General features: G+C 40.2%; 1 protein-coding gene across 2 annotated transcripts in view; it reads right to left on the minus strand.

Annotated features, from left to right (window-relative positions):
* The window catches only part of NLRP14 (NLR family pyrin domain containing 14), a 35,293-nt gene that overhangs the window by 11,503 nt on the left and 2,309 nt on the right, over window positions 1-21,481 (minus strand). Inside the window, exons 3-8 of one of the 2 annotated variants that reach the window (XM_055422535.2) lie at window positions 16,501-18,097; window positions 14,205-14,369; window positions 10,329-10,496; window positions 4,283-4,453; window positions 3,698-3,868; window positions 720-890 (exon numbers count right to left, since the gene is read on the minus strand). In XM_055422535.2, coding sequence (XP_055278510.2) covers window positions 720-890; window positions 3,698-3,868; window positions 4,283-4,453; window positions 10,329-10,496; window positions 14,205-14,369; window positions 16,501-18,097 — 2,443 coding nt within the window. Of the gene's footprint in view, window positions 1-719; window positions 891-3,697; window positions 3,869-4,282; window positions 4,454-10,328; window positions 10,497-14,204; window positions 14,376-16,500; window positions 18,098-21,481 lie in introns of both variants that reach the window. The other variant, XM_088843460.1, reaches the window with a different exon arrangement.

Consider the following 21,481-nt stretch of genomic DNA (forward strand, 5'->3'; position numbering starts at 1 on the left):
TGACTCACCCAGGCTACTAGTCCCATGGGAGGTCCTAGTGGGAAAGTGAGATTTCTAAGTGACATCTCTTATCTTGCTTCACTTGAGCCACAATATTTACCTAATGAAATACTATGTATTATGTGGCCATTAAAATAAATAGATAATTATATGTAAGTATTTAAATGAAATACTACATTTATCTGAAATACCATCATATAAAAAGGAAACCTCAAGTCACATATAACGCAAATGTTTGTGTACCCACTCCCAGAGTAAGACAGACTGCAATGGAATTAAAAATGGTTGCTGATTAAGAATAATTCTTGGATATTCTTAAAAACTTCATTCCCAGTTTCTTTCAAAGCTGACCTAAGTATAAACCCGAGTTTAAGAAAGAAAAACTAGTAAAGCACAATTCAGCTTCCTGGATTTAGGTAGAAGACACTCAACAGACTCCCTGAAGCACAACCAAGGCAAAAATGAAATGGCTACATACAGTTCAACCTGATGTCTCTGACCCTCCTTAACCGAGGGAATGAGGGAAGTTGACTGTAATTACTGTAGTAACTGTTTAACAAAAATCTGATGAACAGACTCCAGCTTTCTCACGCAGAATGAGAGAGAATTAGCTGTGTATTCTTCTCTGACAGATACTCTGCTCTCAGACTTTCTTTTTCCATCTCCCCTGCCCTCATAGTACTTAAAGCTACACAAAAGTAAGGTCACAGAACACCTACTCCAGGTCCTGAAGATTGCAACTCGGATGCCGAAAGGCATCACACAGAAGCTTTACTCCATCATCTTGTAGGCAGTTTGACCCCAGATCCAGATGAATCAGGCTCTTGTTGTGCAGGAGAGAGGTTGAGAGAGATTCACTGCTGAGTGAAGTGAAATGGCAGCGCCTCAGCCTGTGGGAAGGACAATGTGAGGAAAGATGGAATCATTGCTCTACCACTTAGATCTGTACATCTTTGAAGAGGTTTCTAATCCCCTGTCTTCTTGCTGACCCTCCATCTATCTCAGATCAAATACCCTCCTTCCTCATTGCCTCTTTGGCTGTCTCACTTGGTATCCTTAGGTTTGTGCCAAATTTGGCTTCAAACTGGATTCTTGTTCTTCAGAATTTTTTCTTACTAAAAAGACCATGCTAACTTCCCTACATTGTATATAAATATAGTATCCTATAGCAGAAGTAGCTCTGTGGAGCAGAGGAGCAGGCAAATGGAGTAGAATGGGAGGAATCCTAATTAAATGAGGACTTTCTGTACATATTAAATGTGGCATTTCCAATCAGAACGGAAAAGATACATTATGCTATAAATGATTTAGGGACATCTTGAGAGGGGACGACAGAGAATGAGATGGTTGGATGGCATCACCGACTCAATGGACATGAGTTTGGGTGAACTCCGGGAGTTGGTGACGGACAGGGAGGCCTGGCGTGCTGTGATTCATGGGGTCGCAGAGAGTCGGACACGACTGAGCGACTGAACTGAACTGAACTGAGAGTCCCTTGGACTGCAAGGAGATCCAACCAGTCCATTCTAAAGGAGATCAATCCTGGGTGTTCATTGGAAGGACTGATGCTAAAGCTGAAACTCCAATATTTTGTCCACCTCATGCGACGAGTTGACTCACTGGAAAAGAGTCTGATGCTAGGAGGGATTGGGGGTGGGAGGAGACAGGGACGACAGAGAATGAGATGGTTGGATGGCATCACCGACTCGATGGACATGAGTTTGAGTGAACTCCGGGAGTTGGTGATGGACAGGGAGGCCTGGCGTGCTGTGATTCATGGGGTTGCAAAGAGTCGGACACGACTGAGCGACTGAACTGAACTGAATATGTAGGGCAAAGTAAATTTAAATCTTATGACAAAATTAATTTGGAATAAGTGTTAAAAATTAAGCCATGGTGGCTCAAATGGTAAAGAATCCGCCTGCAATGTGGGAGACCTGGTCGATCCTTGGGTTGGGAAGATCCCCCAGAGAAGAGAATGGTTACCCACTCTAGCATTCTGGCCTGGAGAATTCCATGGACAGAGGAGCCTGGCAGGCTGACTTTCACAAGCCACAATGACTATGAAAAAGATGACAGAAGTGGGTATTTTTAAAATGTATTAAACTATTAAGTCATGAAGGGGAAGATAATTCAACTTCACGAAAGTTTTAAACTTCTATTTTCTAAAAATAACCATAAAGAAAGTTAGAAATACAACAGGTAAGTTATTTATAATATATAAAAATAATAGTGATAATGTATATGTAACATTAATAACCATAATAGATATAACAAAAAAAAAAAAAACGGGAAAGCTGAGCCTAGAAAGAAGAAATTTCTAGAGTAGTAGAAATCAAAAAATTTGAAAAGACGTTCAACACAAATCATTTTTAAAGTTATTTTCAACTAATTAATATTGATAAAGAATCTTGTATAGGTTGGTATAAAAGTAATTGTGGGTTTTGCACTGTTGAAATTTGCCATTTGATATTGGAATGCATTCTTAAATAAATGTGATTATGTTATACATCATTTTAATGCACATTTCTCACTTCATGTTTTTTTGCTAATGACTTATTAATTGCTGGTTATTTTATATTTATTTTAGACTATGGAATTGATGCTAGACAAAAAGCAAATTCGAGCAATTTTCTTATTTAAGTTCAAAATGGATCATAAAGCAGTGGAGACAACTCACAACATCAACAACACATTTGGCCCAGGAATTGCTAATGAATGTACAGTGCAGTGGTGGTTCAAGAAGTTTGTGCAAAGGTGACAAGAGCCTTGAAGATGAGGAGCATAGTGGCTGGCAATATCAAAGCTGAGCCTCTTACAACTACATGAGAAGTTGCCCAAGAACTCAATGTCGACCATTCTATGGTCATTCAGCATTTGAAGCAAATTGGAAAGGTAAAAAAGCTCAATAAGTGGGTGCCTTGTGAGGTGACCAAAAATCAAACAAAATCATGGTTTTGAAGTGTTTTCTTCTCTCATCCTATGCAGCAACATGAACTCACATACTTCTCACACTACCTAACAGCAATAAATAGTATAGTCACATCATAACCCAGCCATACCATGGAATACTGTCTTTGTTTAATTGTAGTGACACATATTTAACTGTTTGGGGCCCAGAATATAGAGTTGGATCGGTGGACTTTAATTCTAGATACCTCATTTTCTTGTAAGCATTATGCAAGTTGCATAACCTTTCTAAGCCTCACAATCCTCACCTGTTCAGTGAAGCACTTAGAACTCAGGTGACCAATTTGACACCAGCGGGTACTTCTGTGCAGGTTAAACAAATTTTGCACAGGGCCCAGCACAGAGTAGGGTCACAATAAATGGCAATTATTAATATCATCACCCTCATCATCTTCATCATTGTAGACAACAGGGAAAAAGCAAGGGACATAATATGTCCATAATATTTTCCTAGTTTAAATATATTTCAAAATGTATATTACATGGGAATGATGAAAACTAGTAGACACTAGGACTTCCCTAGTGGTCCAGTGGCTAAGACTCTGCACTCCCAACACAGGGAGCCTGGGTTTGATCCCTGGTCAGGGAACTAGATCCCACAAGCTGCAACTAAGAGTTCACACGCTGCAATAAGGATCGAAGATCCCGAATGCCACAACTAAGACCCATCACAGCCAAGTAAATAACAATAAATATATATATATTTTAAGAACTAGTATACACTTACACTAGGCTCTGTAGAATGCACTGTGGATGTTTCAAGGCCTCGCTCATAAGCTTTACTCCACCATCTCCCAAGATGTTGTCCGCCAAACATAAATGTGTCAGCCTTTTGTTGCTGATGAGAACCAAAGACAGATCCTCACAACAAGCTACTGTGAGGCCACAGCTTTCTAAGCTGAAGCAGAAACACAGATGAAGAGGGGTCAGTCAAGTCCCAAAGTCCATGCTTCTCTCCCCTTTTAGAGGGAAGTTAGCTGGTACTAACAACCCCTACATCTCTACTATGGAAGCAACCTCATCAAACCTACTTAAATCATGAATTCCACTGCAGCCATGGACAAGGTATGGTGAAACAAAATACAAGAGGACAGAGAAGAGGCCTGGAAAAGAATGAAAATAAGATGCCTATCATAAACAAAAGGAATGTCTAAAAGTCAAGTGAAAGGGGGAAGGAGGTAGAAGGAGGAGGTCATCAAGGATTGACAAATGAGCCAATTAATGCCAAGACCCAGTTTCCCCACTCAGTTCATAATTATAAGTTACAAAAAAAAAAAAATGTCTCTGTAGAAAACAGTACAGAAAGACTCACGACAGTTTCTCCAGGTTACACTTTGGATGCATTAAGCCCTCGCACAACAGCTTCACTCCATCATCCAATAGATTATTAGTTGACAGATTCAGAGATAACAGGCTCTGGCTTCTCACGAGAGCCTTAGAGACATTCAGACAACAAACTGTAGTTAGGTCGCAGGATTCCAAGCTGGAAAACGATACAGAAAAATAGAAATGACCACTCCTCAGAAAAGAATTATAACCCCAACTCACTCAGCCACAGGGTGTGGTTTCCCAGTCTTTGGGACCTGTTCTGAAAACCCAGCTTCCCTACACGGAACGAGAGTGATTTACCTAAAGCACAGGACTCTGACAGACAGGAAGAGGAGGGTAGGAAGCTTGTCCCTCCCATCCCTACCGCCCCAATTCCCTACAAAATATGTAAGAAAGCATTCAAAAAAGTATTTTTAAATAATAATCTTGTTTTTTATCTGGGAGGAATTTCTTTCAACGACAACATGAGGAAGGCAGACTGAAGGATGGCTGTACCCTTGCACACTCTGACTTCTGAAATAGAACTGAGACGGGCAGGAAACCAGGGGCGGAAGCTGAAATAACCATAAACTACTGTCAAGATTTCACTTATTCATGGCAGCCAACCTGTGTTTTCTAAGTAACTCTGTCCTTAACAGTGAAAATAAGAAGTGAATTAGAAATAAAATTAAGTATTTCTTAAAAGAGGAAGGGAAACATAAGAAAATAAGAAGTGCATGTAGAACACTTATTTTTAGAGACTCATTTACATAAAACTTGGGCTTTAAACATGGCTGAGAGTAATATCAGCTATTTGTAAGCAGAGTCAGGCAGTAGCATTCCTGGAACTTGGACTTGTTCTGCTTATTCCCTTTAATCAAGGACTTATCAACTTGAGTCCCTTGAGAACTGGGTCTCTATGTCAAAATCAGGGTACAGAGAGGTAGGAACAGGAGAAGCTCCCTCCTCAGTCCAGAATTAGTTCTTAGTGGATGACCTAGAACATGACCTAAAGCTGAAAAACCTCAGCTTGTTCTGAAAGTTGTTATGGACTGAATTGCACTCCCCAGATTTGTATGCTCCCTGTCCAGTATGACAGTATTTGGAGATGGGGCCTCTAAGGAGGTAATTAAGGTTAATGAGGTCATAGGAGTAGACTCCCTAATTCAATAGAACTGGTGTCCTCATAAGAGGAGGAAGAGACACCAGGAGTGAGTACATGCCCCAAAAGGCCATGTGAAGACCAAACAAGAAGGCAGCCATCTATAAGCAAGGGAGAGAGGCCTCCCCAGAAACCAACTCTGCCAGCATTTGATCTCGACCTTCCAGCTTCCAGAACCGTAATAAATAAACTTGTGTTTTCTAAGCTTGCCAGTCTGTGCTGTTTTGGGTATTTTATTATGGGATCCTGAGTAGATTAATGCAAGAAGATATTATATCAACAGCCAACCAGGCAGTTAGGGAAACAAGGGAAATCTTATAAACTATGTATGGATAGAGCTCTTCCAGACAGAAAAGATATTCCATTATGGGATCTGTGGATAAAATATTAAAGCTTAACAGAAAAAGATACATTATACTAAGGGACAGAAAATAAGCACATGTATAAAAAACAAAACTAGGAAACAGAAGGAAATGTTTAGAAAGGCTTCTTTCACATTTTAAATTTATAGGGCAATGCAGATTCTGTGAAACAAGAATAGCACATCAGAAGTGAGAATGCTTCACGTGGGTTCAATCAACCAAAAAAACAAAAACAAAGGAAAAACAAAAACAACAGAGAACTGACATCTGTATTTGACACAATAGAGCAAAATCAGCATAAATAAATCTAAGAAACTCCCCTAGAAGGAGAGGATAAAAGATTAAGAGGACAAAAGTAATTCTTAAAGAATTATATAGGAAGAAAGCTACAGCCATTGACTATCAGATGCTCTTAAAAAAGAGACACAGAGACAGCGCATGCAAAAGAGTGAGCCCTTAAGTCAATATAAAAAACTAATTTAAAGAAATCATTGCTGACAGGGAAAAAACAGAGGTTTCCAGCAGTTCAAAAGTTCAGTTCAGTTGGTCGCTTGCTCTGTTGTGACTGACTCTTTGCAAACCCCATGGACTAAAGCATGCCAGGCTTGCCTGTCCATCACCAACTCCTGGAGCTTGCTCAAACTCATGTCCACTGAGTCAGTGCTGTCATCCAATCATCTGGTCCTCTGTTGTCCCCTTCACCTCCTGCCTTCAATCTTTCCTAGCATCAGGGTCGAAAGTAACAAAATGTAAAACTAATTTTAAAAAATTCTGAGACCACTAGTGAGAAAGTCTGGGAAGGTGCAGCTGAAGTGGCAGATTATTCTCAGACTTCTCTTTAGAAACCTCAATGTTAGAAAGTAATGTAGCTAAGTCAAAGTGTGCAGAACAGAGTGGAGGCTTGAGACCCAGATACGCTGTCATTCATCTATGAAGGCAATCCAAGGATATAAAAGAAGTTGGCAAATGTATCATTCACACACACTGCATTAGTTTAAAATTGTACTAGCCAATGGTGCAATGAATCAAAATTAAGATTTTATACAGTGAGAAAGGTGAGTTTAAGAAAACAAAACCAAAAAACTAGCAGTACACACTGATTAAAAATTAAATTTATAGAATTAAGTCTAAATAATTGCTGCAGTCATGTGTGTTGCCATGATAGAAAGTTTTAGAAGAGTTCAAAAGGTAGAATATCTAAGCCCTTGTAATCCTAGATTAAATGAACATACTGGAAATTATATGACAGAGGTATACTAAATGTATTGCTTTCCACAGAGTGGAAAGCACACATATGAGGGGGAACCCTGAAGAGTAATAATTAATAATTACCAATTAAAAGCAGGCACTATAACTTGCTGGACATGAAACAAAATGTAGCTCATTTATGAATCTAGAAGTGGTACTGAAACATTAAACAATGTTTCTGACTGGAGATATAAACAGTACATGCCCCAGAGTCCCTTTGTTCAGAATCTATTTTGCTCTTATCTTTTCCATATTATAAGTTTGAGTTTCTCAATCTCTTTTCTTTGTGCCAATTAATAGAATTTCAGCTATGGACCTAACGCTTGATGAATGAAATATCAGCCTCATAAAAAGAAAATGATCCTTCTTTCCCTTGCATCTGCAAAGAAAAGCAGATGGTATCATAAATCAGAAAATATTTTGTAAGAACATTTTTGCTGTGTTTTATTGTTTTATCATAACAAGGGAATCTTATAGGGTACCTGAACCTTACAGATTGTTGCTATGTCTTGTGAGAACAACCATTAAGTGCTTTTAAGCCTGTAATTTTGATTGCCCTGTATAATAACGTATCTTTCAATACTCAAATAGATATTTTGGAATTCCTAAATGTTACAAATATTGCAAGAATTTTGTTAAATCAGAAAAAAGATTTATCAGTACTCTTATCTCACATTACAATAATAAAAATATATAATTTTTTTCTAGAGTTTGAAGGCCCTGTCTTATTATTATTAATATGTAATATCAATCACCAGTGACTCAATCAAAAGGGAAGGTGAGAGCTGAGGTTTGTGACTCCATACTTAACCCCTAAATAATGAACCAGGCAAAACAGAGAAGATGCATTAACTTACTTTTAGGTCTTGCTGGAGAGCCAGTCTCTTAATGTTATCACTAAAATGAGGCTCTTGGCTGAAAACTTTCAAAGCCCCTTTAAAGTAGGCACATTATAATTTTTATTCTTTTGTTGTTCTTATTGATTGCTGTCTGTGGCTCTTATGAGTTGTCATGGGGCACTGGTCCATAACATGGTCCTTAGGCAATGGGACTGAGAGGAAGGAATCTACGCTCCTAGTAATGGATATTTGACGTTCTCAAGTAACTTCTGTTTATATTTTGCAACTAGCTAGTTTCTTCCAGCAACCTTTTTAGATGCTCCCTTTCTAGAATGTTAGCCCTCTAACTCAAAACCTTTGAAGGATCTAAGGGGTGTTTTGCATTTATACCATTTGGCATTCTTCAGGGGGCTATTTGGTGGAACCAATGATTGCTCCCTCACCTTGCTTGTAACGACAACAGCAGAGTTTAGGCAAACTAGGACAGGATTCTGGGCACAATTAGGCAGTAAATGCATGTCCAAGATCCCCCCTCCCATGTGTTCAACATATTTTAAGAGCTACCCTGTTATCACAATGTGGAAGAAGTTATTAAGACAGGGAGACAAGATCTTTCTTCTCTTGTGGGGGAAAACCTTTGGTAAATATCAGAGTGAAATATTCACATGAAAATTAGTGTGTACCTTTCCAGTATGTTCATTTGCAAGGGCTGATATGAGTCTCTTTACAATTTAAATTGTTTCAAAACACTATTTCTAAATTTGCTAAGTCCCTGTAGCAACTGGGATCGTATTTGGTGAAACAGACTGGCAAAGACCCACTAATTTATCAACACTTTCGCTGCCCACATCATCTACATTCAGCAGGGAGAGTAAAACATCAAATCCAATTCTAAAACGTTAAGCTCAGCATGATCTATGCCTAAACTAGACAATCGTGGCCACTAAAGTGGTTTCTAACTCTCATAACAGGAGGCCTAAAGCAAACACAGAACTGGAGTTTTTCCTAGGAACATTTCATGATAAGAAATGTTTATGAGACTGAGTACTCCCCAGTGACCACTCACGCTGAGAGAACATCCAGTCCTACAGAATATAGTGTTAAGACAATATACAAAAATCTGATGATGTCTGCCTCCAAACATTCTACGCACTGGTGCAACAGCCCTATAATAGTTGACCTGGAGAAATGGTTTCCTATTTGAAAGTCTAGTAATTGGGCCTACATCAAGATTCATCAGTGGAATGCCTTATTCAAATCTCAACTGATGAAAGGAATCTTATCATGTCCTGCTGATCTGTCAAGTGCCAAGGCATTTTTCTTGGGTCCATGGCTCCCACTTCAAGAAAACATCTTTCCCTCCATTTAACAACTCTTGGCTGCTAATGTGTTTTATGCTTGGATAGAGGAGAAATTTCCTCAAAATGACCTAAAATGTCCTTGTGGTTGGTAAAACCAATACCCTAGGCTGGCCTGCTGACAACTGAACTCTACACATGATCAAGAATTAACCAAAAACTTTGCAGATATCCTGTGAATTTCATCCCGTAAAAACTGGAGAGACTTTAAAAAATCCCAATGATATTTTTGCCTATTGTCAAAAAGAAGGTCTTGTTTCAGATTTCACTTGTTTTTGTCCACATAGAGGTTATAATTTGCTCCCCACAAATAGTCTTACCTTGGCCCTTCATGTATCAAGGTTCAGTCTTGCTCCCCTGAACTGAACCTAAGGATTTCAAAACTTCTAAGGTAAAACTTACTGTAATGATTTTTTGTTTTTGTTTTTTGGTTGTTTTTATGTTGACAGAAGTTGATTTAAGTGCCTTTCCTTGGAAAATAAGATCTTTCTTGAAACCTGTTACACAGTGTGGAGACCAAGTATGACTGCTAACCTTCTCGCTTTTGTAAAGAAAGTCAGGCCTGTCAGTAGTGTGTGAAAGCTATCAAGTACCTTGACAGCTGCTGCACCGTTCTTCCTCAACTTTCTGACCTGGTCACTGTGTTGCAATTATAAGGTAAGGGGGATTCATTATCCAAAATTAAGTTAAAAAAATTTAGTCCACCACAGCATTGCACACCTCACCCCAAGAATGTTGCTGCATTCTTTTCTGTGAGAGTTCAAACATACAGTGAGTATGCCTGCATTTAAATATGAAAAACTTACAAATTCTGGGTCTGCTCCCATTTTTTCCCCAGACTTAGAAGATGGAGACACAGACAACTATATAATGGAGTTCTTCAGTGGGGGAGGTGGGAGGAGTTGTAAGTCCTGTCAGGAGGAAAGAAGCCTGAATCTATTAACCCCTGCTATTTGGTATCAGGAAAGTAAATTTAAGTTAGCCCAAAGAATAGCAAGTCCAGGCTGTAAGAGTCTATTTGGACAGACAAAAGTCTCAATTATAAACACACACACACACACACACACAACTCATGACTTACCTTAGATTCTGCAGTTTACAGTCTGGGTGTTTCAAGGCGTCACATAATGACTTCACTCCATCATCCCCTATATCACTCCCTTTCAGGTCAAGATGTATCAGATTCTGATTGTGAGTCAAAGAACTAGAGATACCCTGACAAACGTCAGGGAAAGAAGTAAATCTTAACCTTCAGAAGAAAAAACACACAGGAGAGATTACATCATCATCTCTGTCCCTGATTACAACATCCTTTTCTTTTCAAGCCCAGCTCTTAGACACTGTCTAATTATTTCTACCATCTTTTATCTGACACTAGGTTTCTCATATTCCAGGTCAAGACCATACACTCAGGATTCAGCATGCTGCCTAGGAAAAAGACTGGGTTATGACTTAGATGTCCATTATATCCTGACAACTAACACTTTCAATTTTTTTTTTAACCTTGAAGGAAAAGAAGGTGTAACATAAGGAAAGCAGAAGAGGGTTTTTTTTTGTTTGTTTTTTTACTCTTTAGTCTCAGGAACAATGACCAAATATTATTGGGGCTATTCCAAATACTGCATTACAACATTAATCCTTTAAATAAGCCAACGTGAGTTCACAGTGTCAACTGTTTGATAGGCATAATTAGCAAAACACATTTTTTCAAAATATTTCCTGTCATCTCATGGGCTTTGTTAGGTGTAGAGAAAGAGACAGCCGAAAGCAAAATATGAAGTAAGTTAAATTGGCCAACTTTTAATTTTCCATCTCCTACTTTGCCAACAAAGGTCCGTCTAGTCAAGGCTATGGTTTTTCCCGTGGTCATGTATGGATGTGAGAGTTGGACTGTGAAGAAGGCTGATCGCCGAAGAATTGATGCTTTTGAACTGTGGTGTTGGAGAAGACTCTTGAGAGTCCCTTGGACTGCAAGGAGATCCAACCAGTCCATTCTAAAGGAGATCAATCCTGGGTGTTCATTGGAAGGACTGATGCTAAAGCTGAAACTCCAATACTTTGGCCACCTCATGCGACGAGTTGACTCACTGGAAAAGACTCTGATGCTGGGAGGGATTGGGGGCGGGAGAAGGGGATGACAGAAAATGAGATGGCTGGATGGCATCACCGACTCTGTGGACATGAGTTTGAGTGAACTCCGGGAGTTGGTGATGGACAGGGAGGCCTGGCGTGCTGTGATTCATGGGGTCGCAGAGAGTCAGACACCACTGAGCGACTGAACTGAACTGAACTTTGTCAGAGACTTAAGATTGGGTCCTCCAGTGCCACTGCTGGCCCCAAATGCCCAGTATAGTCATACTTCTAACCGTTCAGAAACCTCTGTGATAGCATCTCCCTTCACTCTTGCAGATCACTCACCCTTCACTCTCACCCCCCATCCAGCCAAGCACACCAAAAGAATAAAGCTTTGTACCCATTTAGAATGCTACTGCTGCTGCTAAGTCACTTCAGTCATGTCCAACTCTGTGCGACCCCACAGACGGCAGCCCACCAGGCTCTCCTGTCCCTGGGATTCTCCAGGCAAGAACACAGGAGTGGGTTGCCATTTCCTTCTTCAATTAGAGTGCTAGGTATCATCATATAGTAAAGGTGCCTAATGCACTCACTAAACATAAGTTGAAAGTACAATCCCTTTGTCAGGGAAAAGGGATAGCATATTAAAAAGCAGAGACATTACTTTGCCAACAAAGGTCCGTCTAGTCAAGGCTATGGTTTTTCCCGTGGTCATGTATGGATGTGAGAGTTGGACTGTGAAGAAAGCTGATCGCTGAAGAATTGATGCTTTTGAACTGTGGTGTTGGAGAAGACTCTTGAGAGTTCCTTGGACTGCAAGGAGATCCAACCAGTCCATTCTAAAGGAGATCAATCCTGGGTGTTCACTGGAAGGACTGATGCTAAAGCTGAAACTCCAATACTTTGGCCACCTCATGTGACGAGTTGACTCACTGGAAAAGAGTCTGATGCTAGGAGGGATTGGGGGTAGGAGGAGACAGGGACGACAGAGAATGAGATGGCTGGATGGCATCACCGACTCGATGGACATGAGTTTGAGTGAACTCCAGGAGTTGGTGATGGACAGGGAGGCCTGGCGTGCTGTGATTCATGGGGTCGCAAAGAGTCGGACAAGACTGAGAGACTGAACTGAAGGTGAGAAAGACTGAGAGCCGTCTTCATGGTGTTATCCCCCATAAGAGACTCTCGCATTCTAAAAGAGGGAGCCATTTAACCCCAGAGAAGACATTGCATGCTGCGTTGCCTCAATTGTGTCTAACTCTTTGCTACCCCCTTGGATTGTAGCCCAGCAGGCTCCTCTGTCCATGGGATTCTCCAGACAAGAATGCTGGAATGGGTTGCCATGCCCTCCTCCAGGGGATCTTCCCGACCCAGGAATCAAACCCATGTCTCTTATATCTCCTGCATTGGCAGGCAGGTTCTTTACCACTGGCGCCAACTGGGAAGCCCCAGTATTAGCTGTTGTTGAGATTTGAGTTGGTGGCATCCAGTGAAGGGACACTGTGGGGGAGATGAAGGCAGGTAAGTGAAAATGACTTAACTACTTCATCATCACATATGGGCAAACATCAACATTTATAAATATATGCAAGACCAGGCTTCATCTACTTACAAGAGATTCTAAGGAAAATATTTAAAGGGAAGCCTGTTTCCAAAAAAAAGAACATTCATCTCCAGTGCTAATGGAAACAACAAGTCTCAATTATTTGTTCAGCATTCACTACATATTACTGAGCACCAATCAGGCATTGGGCACATTGATGGGCATTGAATACAGAAAAAAATAGGATAAATTCCAGCTCCTGGTAGAGCCAACAGACAAGAGAGAGAGATGTGAACAAGCAAATGTAAAAAAGTGGTAGGGTATCTAAATTAAAATGAAGATATAAAAATTTTGAAAAAGAAACAGCAAATGTTGGCAAGGATGAGGAGCAGCTGGAACGCATATACAATGCAGGCAAGACTATAAAATGGTAAAACCACTTTGAAGAACTGGTTGGGAATTTTTTAAAAAGTTAAATATACATCTATGAGCTAACAATTCCATCCCGAGGTATTAGCCCAAGACATAAGAACATGTCATAAAAAAGGTTGGTACAAAATATTCATAGAAGCCTTATTCATAACAGCCATAAACTGGAAATAATCCAGAGATCCATTAACAAGAAAATGAGTAAGCAAGTTGTAGTATGTCATTCATTACAAGGGACTGCTAATCAGTAATTAAAAGAAACGAATGATTAAAACATGCAATAACATGAATTTCAAAAATCATTTTGTTGAGCAAAATAAGATGAACACAAGAAACACATACTGTATGAATCAATCTAAATGAGTTCCGAGAACAAAGTTACAGTCCTAGAAGTCAGAAAGTGGTTGCCTTTAGGACAGGACAGAGTGAGAGAAGTAAATAGAGAAAAGACTACATGGAAACTTTACGAGGTGAGGGAATTATTCTCTACCTTGTTTTGGGTATTTGTTAAAAGGTGTAAGAAACTGTCAAAACCTAATGAACTAAACACTTAATATCTGTGCATTGTATTGAATGGGGAAGAAACAGTATGTTCTGGAACTTATCTTTGAAAATGTTTTGTTGACCTGAGTAGAATGCCTTAGTTCTATGTTCCTCTTTATCTAGAAAATTCCTAATCAAGCCTCAAAAACCAGGTCAACCACTTCTACGCTCTGTGCAGTTTTCCCCAGAAAAAGTTACTTATGCTCCCACAACTCCAGACATTTCCATAGTTGGTGTTCTTAAGAGTATTTTATGCAGTAGATTTTAATTACTGTTTACTACTAGTTCCCCCTAATAAGTAGGAGTGGGAGGTGGGATAAAGAAAGAAAGTAGAATAACTCCATTACATTTTTCTCACGCCAGACTTACTGTAGTTTTTGTAGTTTACAGTTGGGGTGCCTTAGTTCTTGATTAAAAATCTTCATTGCTAATTCATCAAGGTTGCTGTGACACAAGATCACTTCTCTCAAGTGTTCATTTGTATGAAGCACAGAACAGAGGTCTTGCCACCAGTGAAAAATGTGACTGCCAGCCCTTTGCCTAAATAATTAGAAAAAGACCAACAAATCTGTTTCAGCTCAGGCAATTCTCAGAAGATGGTACTGAGTGAAAGCAAGTGTCTTTGTTACTCAGTTATGAGTAACTCAAAGGAGTGGTTGGAATTTGAAGTCTATATACCTCAATTACTAGAAGAAAGGCAGAGGGAGAAAGGGCACTTATAGGAAAACAAATGGCTTTTTGGTAAGTTAAATGGGCCCCTTGGAGGAGAGACTGAAGATATGATGGTGATAATAATGTCTGAGTGTCATCCCAACTGCTGTCTTCACAAAGACAAGATTAGAGTTACTCTGGGGAGGGGATTTATGACAGTTAATTTAAAAAGCTGAGATATTTTGGAAGGCTCTGCTTTTAGGCAAATAAGGAATTTGGGGAACTCAGATGCCTTCAATTCAAAATAATTCTTATGTAAAAACTGCATAGTTTGAAATGGCAATATAGTGATCCACTTCACTACTCAATAAATATTGGTTCCCCCATGCCGTGCTTAAATTGGGATGAATGACATTGCAGAGGGGTGGTCTCTACATCATTCAGGGTCTTAAATTTGAGAAAATTTAAATTTGAGATTGAGGTGGTAAATCATTCATTCAGACATGCAAGTGCTCACTGCATACTATGTATAAAACGGTGAACAAGACAGAGATCCCTCTCTTGTGAGGTTTACAATGTAGTTATGTCATAAAATAGGCTGAGGTCACCTATAATGTCTCTTTTAAAAAAACATGGGATTCTCAGTCTTTTATTTTCACGACAATGGCAACTCCAGAATCAGATAACACTGTAACATAGATAAGGGGAAAGCAGCACAAAGACTAGCAAAATAGTTGCTAGAATTCCTTCCTAATACTTATCCTTAGGCATAGAATACTTTCTAATGTTCTGGGTTCAATCATGTCTTCTATAGGTAGAACTATGAAGTCAGAGTTAAGAAAACTGACTCCAGATGATTACTCACAACTCCCTAAGGACAGGAAAGGTCATAGCATCCCAGTCTACAATTCTTACTCCCACAGTTCCAAGAGAAATGAAATGCATGTTCTTATAAGAGGAATACATTTGTATGTAATAGCAACAAGGAAACTTGGGTAAAGTTGGGAAACCAAATACCTATAACCAGATGTGTAACCTCAATCAAGTTATGTTCCTTCTTGGTACCCTAGTTTTTTACAAGTAAAATGGAAATAACAGCCTCTACGTAGGATTGTTGGAGACTAAATGAGCTAGGATTTAGAGGGATATTGAGTATGTGTTAAGTAAATGTTAGCTATTATTTGATCTGTGCTTGAATCAATAACTGATAGCTGTACTCTAACTTTCTGGGTGAACTTCTCTGAATCTCAATCTTATAATCTTAAATATAATTTGAGATATGGTTTTGACCAGCATTAACCTGGATAACATGTTAAATATTCTGTGATTATATAGCTGTGTGCCACCTAGTAAGCCCTCAATCAATTAAATCTGGAACTGATACCATAGTTCAAGAGAGTTAGAAAAAGTAACTTGAGAAAGGAGAGAGGGTAAAATAATATGCATAAAATGCTGAAGGTGCATTTAGTCTTTCAAAACATTCCTTCAGCACCTACTATTTCTTATCTCACTATTTAGGGTGTTAAAGGACTAAATCTTTCATGCAAAGGCCAAACTATATCAAGGTAATAGGGAAGGTGAGTGAGGTCAGTAAAGTGAAACAACCCAGACAAATGACCTATGTACTCTGGGTTCAGCAAGAAATTCCTGGTCCCTATTTTTTTAAAAAGAATATATTACAGTGGATGGAAGTTAGCACTGTGCTGCCTCCCTCCTTGAGAACTGAAACACTCATTCCCTAGTTGGTGGAAGCTCTCAGTCAAGTGCTTCTCTTGGGATTGCCCTCAGGCCAAGACAGCAACTGCAGGCACATTTTGCCCCTTCCTCACCAGTAGCTGTGACTGGTCAATAGGGCGTTTCAGTGCCTGGCCTCCTTGTCTCAAGGTGGGACAATTCTGAAAGGTTATCCTGGCTCTCGGACCTCAGTTAAGCAACTCTTCCCCTCCCTCTGACAACGTCTACATCCTTCACTCCCTTGCAGGGCACTTCCAGGAAAGTGACCTAACCCACTTACCAAGTTTCAGGTGGGAAGCTTGAGTTTAACATCTTCTTCTCAAATACCTCAGTTACCGTCAGCTTCATGGTCCGTAAACACTGGCAGTGCTTCAGGCAGAATGAAGACAAAAGCAAATGGATTTCCTCACAAATATTAATGACAACCTTTTGGAAATATCTCATTGCCTGACTTACAAATACTTCATCTTGAGTCTCATACAAGTGGAAAAACAACTCCAGAAAAACCAGGTGTGATGGAAGCTGTTCACTGTTTCCCAGCGTTTCCATCCACTGAAGTATTGTCCATTTCACCTCCAGTGACATTGTACAGTTAAAAGTTTCCTCCAGCTGTTTCAGTTGATCTTCATTCAAAAGGCCAAACAAAAAGCGTTTCATCTGTAGCAAATGGGGGTCTTTATAACTGCTGCTTTCAAGCACCAGCTCCAAATTTTCAAAAGACTGAAGGGAATCGTCCCTGGTGCCCCAACTGCCTTGCAACACATAGAACATGGCTGCAAAAAACTCCTGAATGTGTAGGTGGGTGAACACATAGCAGTTTTCATACTCTGTGTCCCTTTGAAGAATATTTGTGTCTAGGAAAATTGGAACATCAGATTTCACTAACCCATGCCTTCTGAGATTTTCCTTGTAAAATACATATGTCATAGTCCATACTCCTTTGGCAGCCAAGTGGCACAGGCTCCTCAGTTGGGTTTGACTGGGGAGACCAGGAAAGCTTCTGTTTACTTGTGTCAACAAGCTAGAGATATAGCAGGCAAACAGAGAAGTGGTTGTCTTGCAAGTCAGCGTGATATCCCCACCCTTTTCCATTTGCTGCTCCAGACAATTACAAACGACCCAGCATACTGCGGGGACTTTGCACATGTTAAAAAGCATCACATTGTTTCTTAGGGAATGGAATACTTGCAAGGCCCAACTCTGGTCTTCAAAAAACTGGTAAATATATTCCTGTCTGGCATCCTCAGACATACCAAGTAACTGTATAGAATGCTGATTCTTCAACAAAGGCTTTAGTTTCCTCCAAGCTGTGAGTTTTGTCGTCACCAACAAGGACGACTCAGGAAGCATCACTTTTCTCAGCAAACTACTCATGAGGAAGGACACAGGGTGCACTTGGGTCCAGTCTGCACACAGCACAAACTCAGGTTCCTCAAAGGCAAAGTTCAGTTCATCAAAACTATCAATAATAAAAAGAAGACTACTTGGCTGGGACATAATCCTTTCAATGGGACCTTCTGTGCTGGGCCAGTCCTTTGACAGCAACTGAACAAAGCTTCTCTCTCTCAACTGGTTAATTTCTCTTGCATTGAGATAAAAAACATAGGCAAATTTCTGCTGGTAGAGGTTGCCCTGTGCCCAATCTAACATCATCATTCTCACCAACGTTGTTTTGCCTATTCCAGCAGCCCCTTGAAGGACCACCGTCTGTGGCTGCTCTTCGGTTCTAACATCTTCATCAAACAAACGTTCCAATAGTTCTCGGCCTTCCTGAGCAATTTCATGACAGAAATCTTCAGATTTCCCAAGCAAATGGTTCTTATCTAACATGATGCGAAATTTTTCCCTTATTTGAATTCTGTATTCTGCTCCATCACCTAAGTCAGTTAGAAGGGAGATTGAAAAAAAAAGATACACATGATCAAAATTAATTCTATGATTTGCAATGTTAAGAATACTGGACATAGAGTAGGAGTGATATAGGCTGAAATCAAAGCACAGCTGGTTTAGATGAGAAAAGAATGTAAATAAAACAAAAATATTCCGGTGGGTTTAAAACTCACATTATAAATTGTCAAAAAAAAAAAAGAATTGACAATGCAGAAATTTATGATGGAAAATAAAAATTAGATTCATTCCAGAAGTATTTTTTCTTATTTGTACTTCTATAGAGAAAAAAAAATGGTATGTATGGAGAACAGAGCCATTCTCCAGATAAAAAGAGAATATAGGAAACAGTTAATAATAACAGCCAGAGAGGATCTGCAGACAGATCTGAACTATAGATCAAAATAATCTGCTTTATACAGATAAAACATTAATGGGCATGAACAGCTGCAAACATGTTTCTCAAGGAGCAAGAGGGTTGAGCCCCACACTGAGCTTCTCAGCCCTGGGGTCCTGCCCTAGGAAGACGAGCCCATGGAACATTTGGCTTTGAAGACAGCAGGGCTTACTTTCAGGAGAGCCTGGAAGGCTGTGAGAAACACAGACTCTGCTCTTAAAGGGCACACACAAAATCTGACATGTTGAGACCCAGAGTAGAAGCAGTAATATGAAAGGAACTTGAGTAAGTAGCTGATGTTGGAGAGCCTCCCAGAGAGGCAGAAGGCACCTGGGACTTACCCTCATAACACTGACAGCAGCCACTTTGGGAGCTGATTTTACCAGGAAAACACGGGTGCTGGCAAGAGCCATTTTGGAATCCTTCCCCTAGATCATTAGCACCAGGACCCTGCCATGTCCACTAGCTAGTCAGAACTAGTCCCCGGGGCCCGACCTACCAGCAGGGAGACACCACCTCCAAGATATCTTAGGCTCCTCAGTCAGCTTCCCCGAAATCCAGCCCCAACCACCAGTGGGCCAGCAATGGTCCTGGAATCTGGTCTCATCTACCAGCTGTAGGACCGCCAGGCCATAGCCAAACCTGGATCTGCCCATCAGTGGGTCAGCACCAACCCTGGAACCCCCCAGAGCTCCACAGCTGGTCACCTCTGGATCTGGCTCCACCCAACAACAGACCAGCCAGTCCTGACATCCCTGTACTCCTAAAGCCAAGCACTTGTGATCTGGCCCTACCCACCACCTGGTCATCCCAGACTGTGCAACCAGTCACAACATGCCCCAACCCCACCCAGTGGCAGGTCAACATCAGCTCTGGCAAACCTGGGTCTGAAGCCAGCCACAACCCAGCCCCCCTCACCTGTGGGACAGCACCAGGACCAGGACTCCCCAGGCCATGTAGCCAGCTCCTCTGAGATCAGTTCCACCAGCAGCCAGTAGCCTCTGCACTAGGCAGGGCCTAGCAACCAACTGGACCAGGGGCCAGCCATGCCTACCAGTGTGTCCACAGTAGCCAGCCCTGCCACAATAGTAGGGCCCACCCCCAGAGCATACGGCTCTGCTGACCAGGGGGACGTGTGCTGCTGGGCCTCGTAGGACAGACCTACCTAATACATAGACACAAACACAAGGAGGCTAGACAATATGCTACTAAACAACCAATGGATCACTGAAGAGTAAATAAAAAAATACCTAGAGATCAATGAAAATGAAACCACAATGATCCAAATCCTATGGGATGCAGCAAAAGCAGTGCTAAGAGGGAAGCTGATAGCAATAAAATCTTACCTCAGGAAACAAGAAAAATCACAAACAAACAACCTAACCTTACACCTAAAACTAGAGAAAAAAGAGCAAACAAGCCTAAAAATAGAAGAAGGAAATAAATCATAAAGAATAGAGCAGAAATAAATGAAACAGAGATAAAACTATAGCAAAGATCAATGAAACTAAAAGCTGGTTCTTTGAAAAGATACACAAAATTGATAAACATTTAGACAGACTCGCCAAGAAAAAAAAGGAGCGGGCTCAAATCAATAAAATTAGAAACGAAAAAGAAGAAATTACAAGGGGCACAATAGAAGTAGAAAGGGTAATAAGAGACTACAAGAAACTTTCAGTTCAGTTCAGTCGCTCAGTCGTGTCCGACTCTTTGCGACCCCATGAATCACAGCACGCCAGGCCTCCCTGTCCATCACCAACTCCCGGAATTCACTCAAACTCATGTCCATCAAGTCGGTAATGCCATCCAGCCATCTCATTCTCTATCATCCCCTTCTCATCCTGCCTGCAATCCCTCCCAGCATCAGAGTCTTTTCCAGTGAGTCAACTCGTCGCATGAGGTGGCCAAAGTATTGGAGTTTCAGCTTTAGCATAAGAAACTATATGCCAATAAAATAGACAACCTGGAAGAAATGGACAAATTCTTAGAAAGATACAATCTCCCAAGACTGAACCAGGAATAACTGAAAAATATGAACAGACCAATCACAAACAATGAAATTGAAACTGTGGATCATAGCAAAAGTCCAGGACCATGGCTTTACAGGTGAATTCTATCAAACATTTAGAGAAGACTTAACATCTACCCTTCTGAAACAATTTCAAAAAATTTCAGAGGACGTAATACTTCCAAACTCATTCTATGAGGCCACCATTACCTTAATACCAAAATTAAACAAAGATCCCACAGAAAATTACAGGCCAATATCACCGTTGAACATAGACGTAAAAACCCTCAACAAAACACTAGCAATCCAAATTCAACAACACATTAAAGGGATCATACACCATGATCAAGTGGGATTTATCCCCAAGGAGAGTTCAGTATCTGCAAATCAATAAGTGTGAGACACTGCATTAACAAATAATAAAAATCATACAATCATTTAAATAGATGCCAAAAAAGCTTCTGACAAAATGCATGTCCATTTAGGATAAAAACTCTCCAGAAAGTGAAGATGACCATATCACCCAAGGCAACCTACAGATTCAATGCAATCCCAATCTGAATACTAATGGGATTCCTTCCTCCATACATTCTCTCAGAACATAGTATATTTTTCATTCACAGCACATATCTCAAACTGGAATTACTTTAATTTTTTAAAGTATATCATTCTTTTCTTTGTTCTACTAAAGCCTTCAGTACAAACATCTAACAAAGTCCAGATCCCACTAAATTATCCTTATTTCTGCCTCAGGGGAAGGTATGGTATTAGAAGTCAGATACTCCTTTTTATGGTATAACATCTCAGACACTGCTGCACTTTTTAAAAATCAGGGTTACAAGGATAATCTCCTTTGTAATACTTTATCTATCTTCCAAATTTTACAAAGTAAATTTCTATGGAGGTAGAATCTTGGTTTCCTAAATTTACAGATCATGATACCACAAAAATAAACTTCCTTATATTGTA

The sequence above is a fragment of the Moschus berezovskii genome, chromosome 14 (assembly GCF_049115385.1).
Source record: "Moschus berezovskii isolate FMDL1 chromosome 14, NW_MosBer_1.0, whole genome shotgun sequence".
Taxonomy (NCBI): domain Eukaryota; kingdom Metazoa; phylum Chordata; class Mammalia; order Artiodactyla; family Moschidae; genus Moschus; species Moschus berezovskii.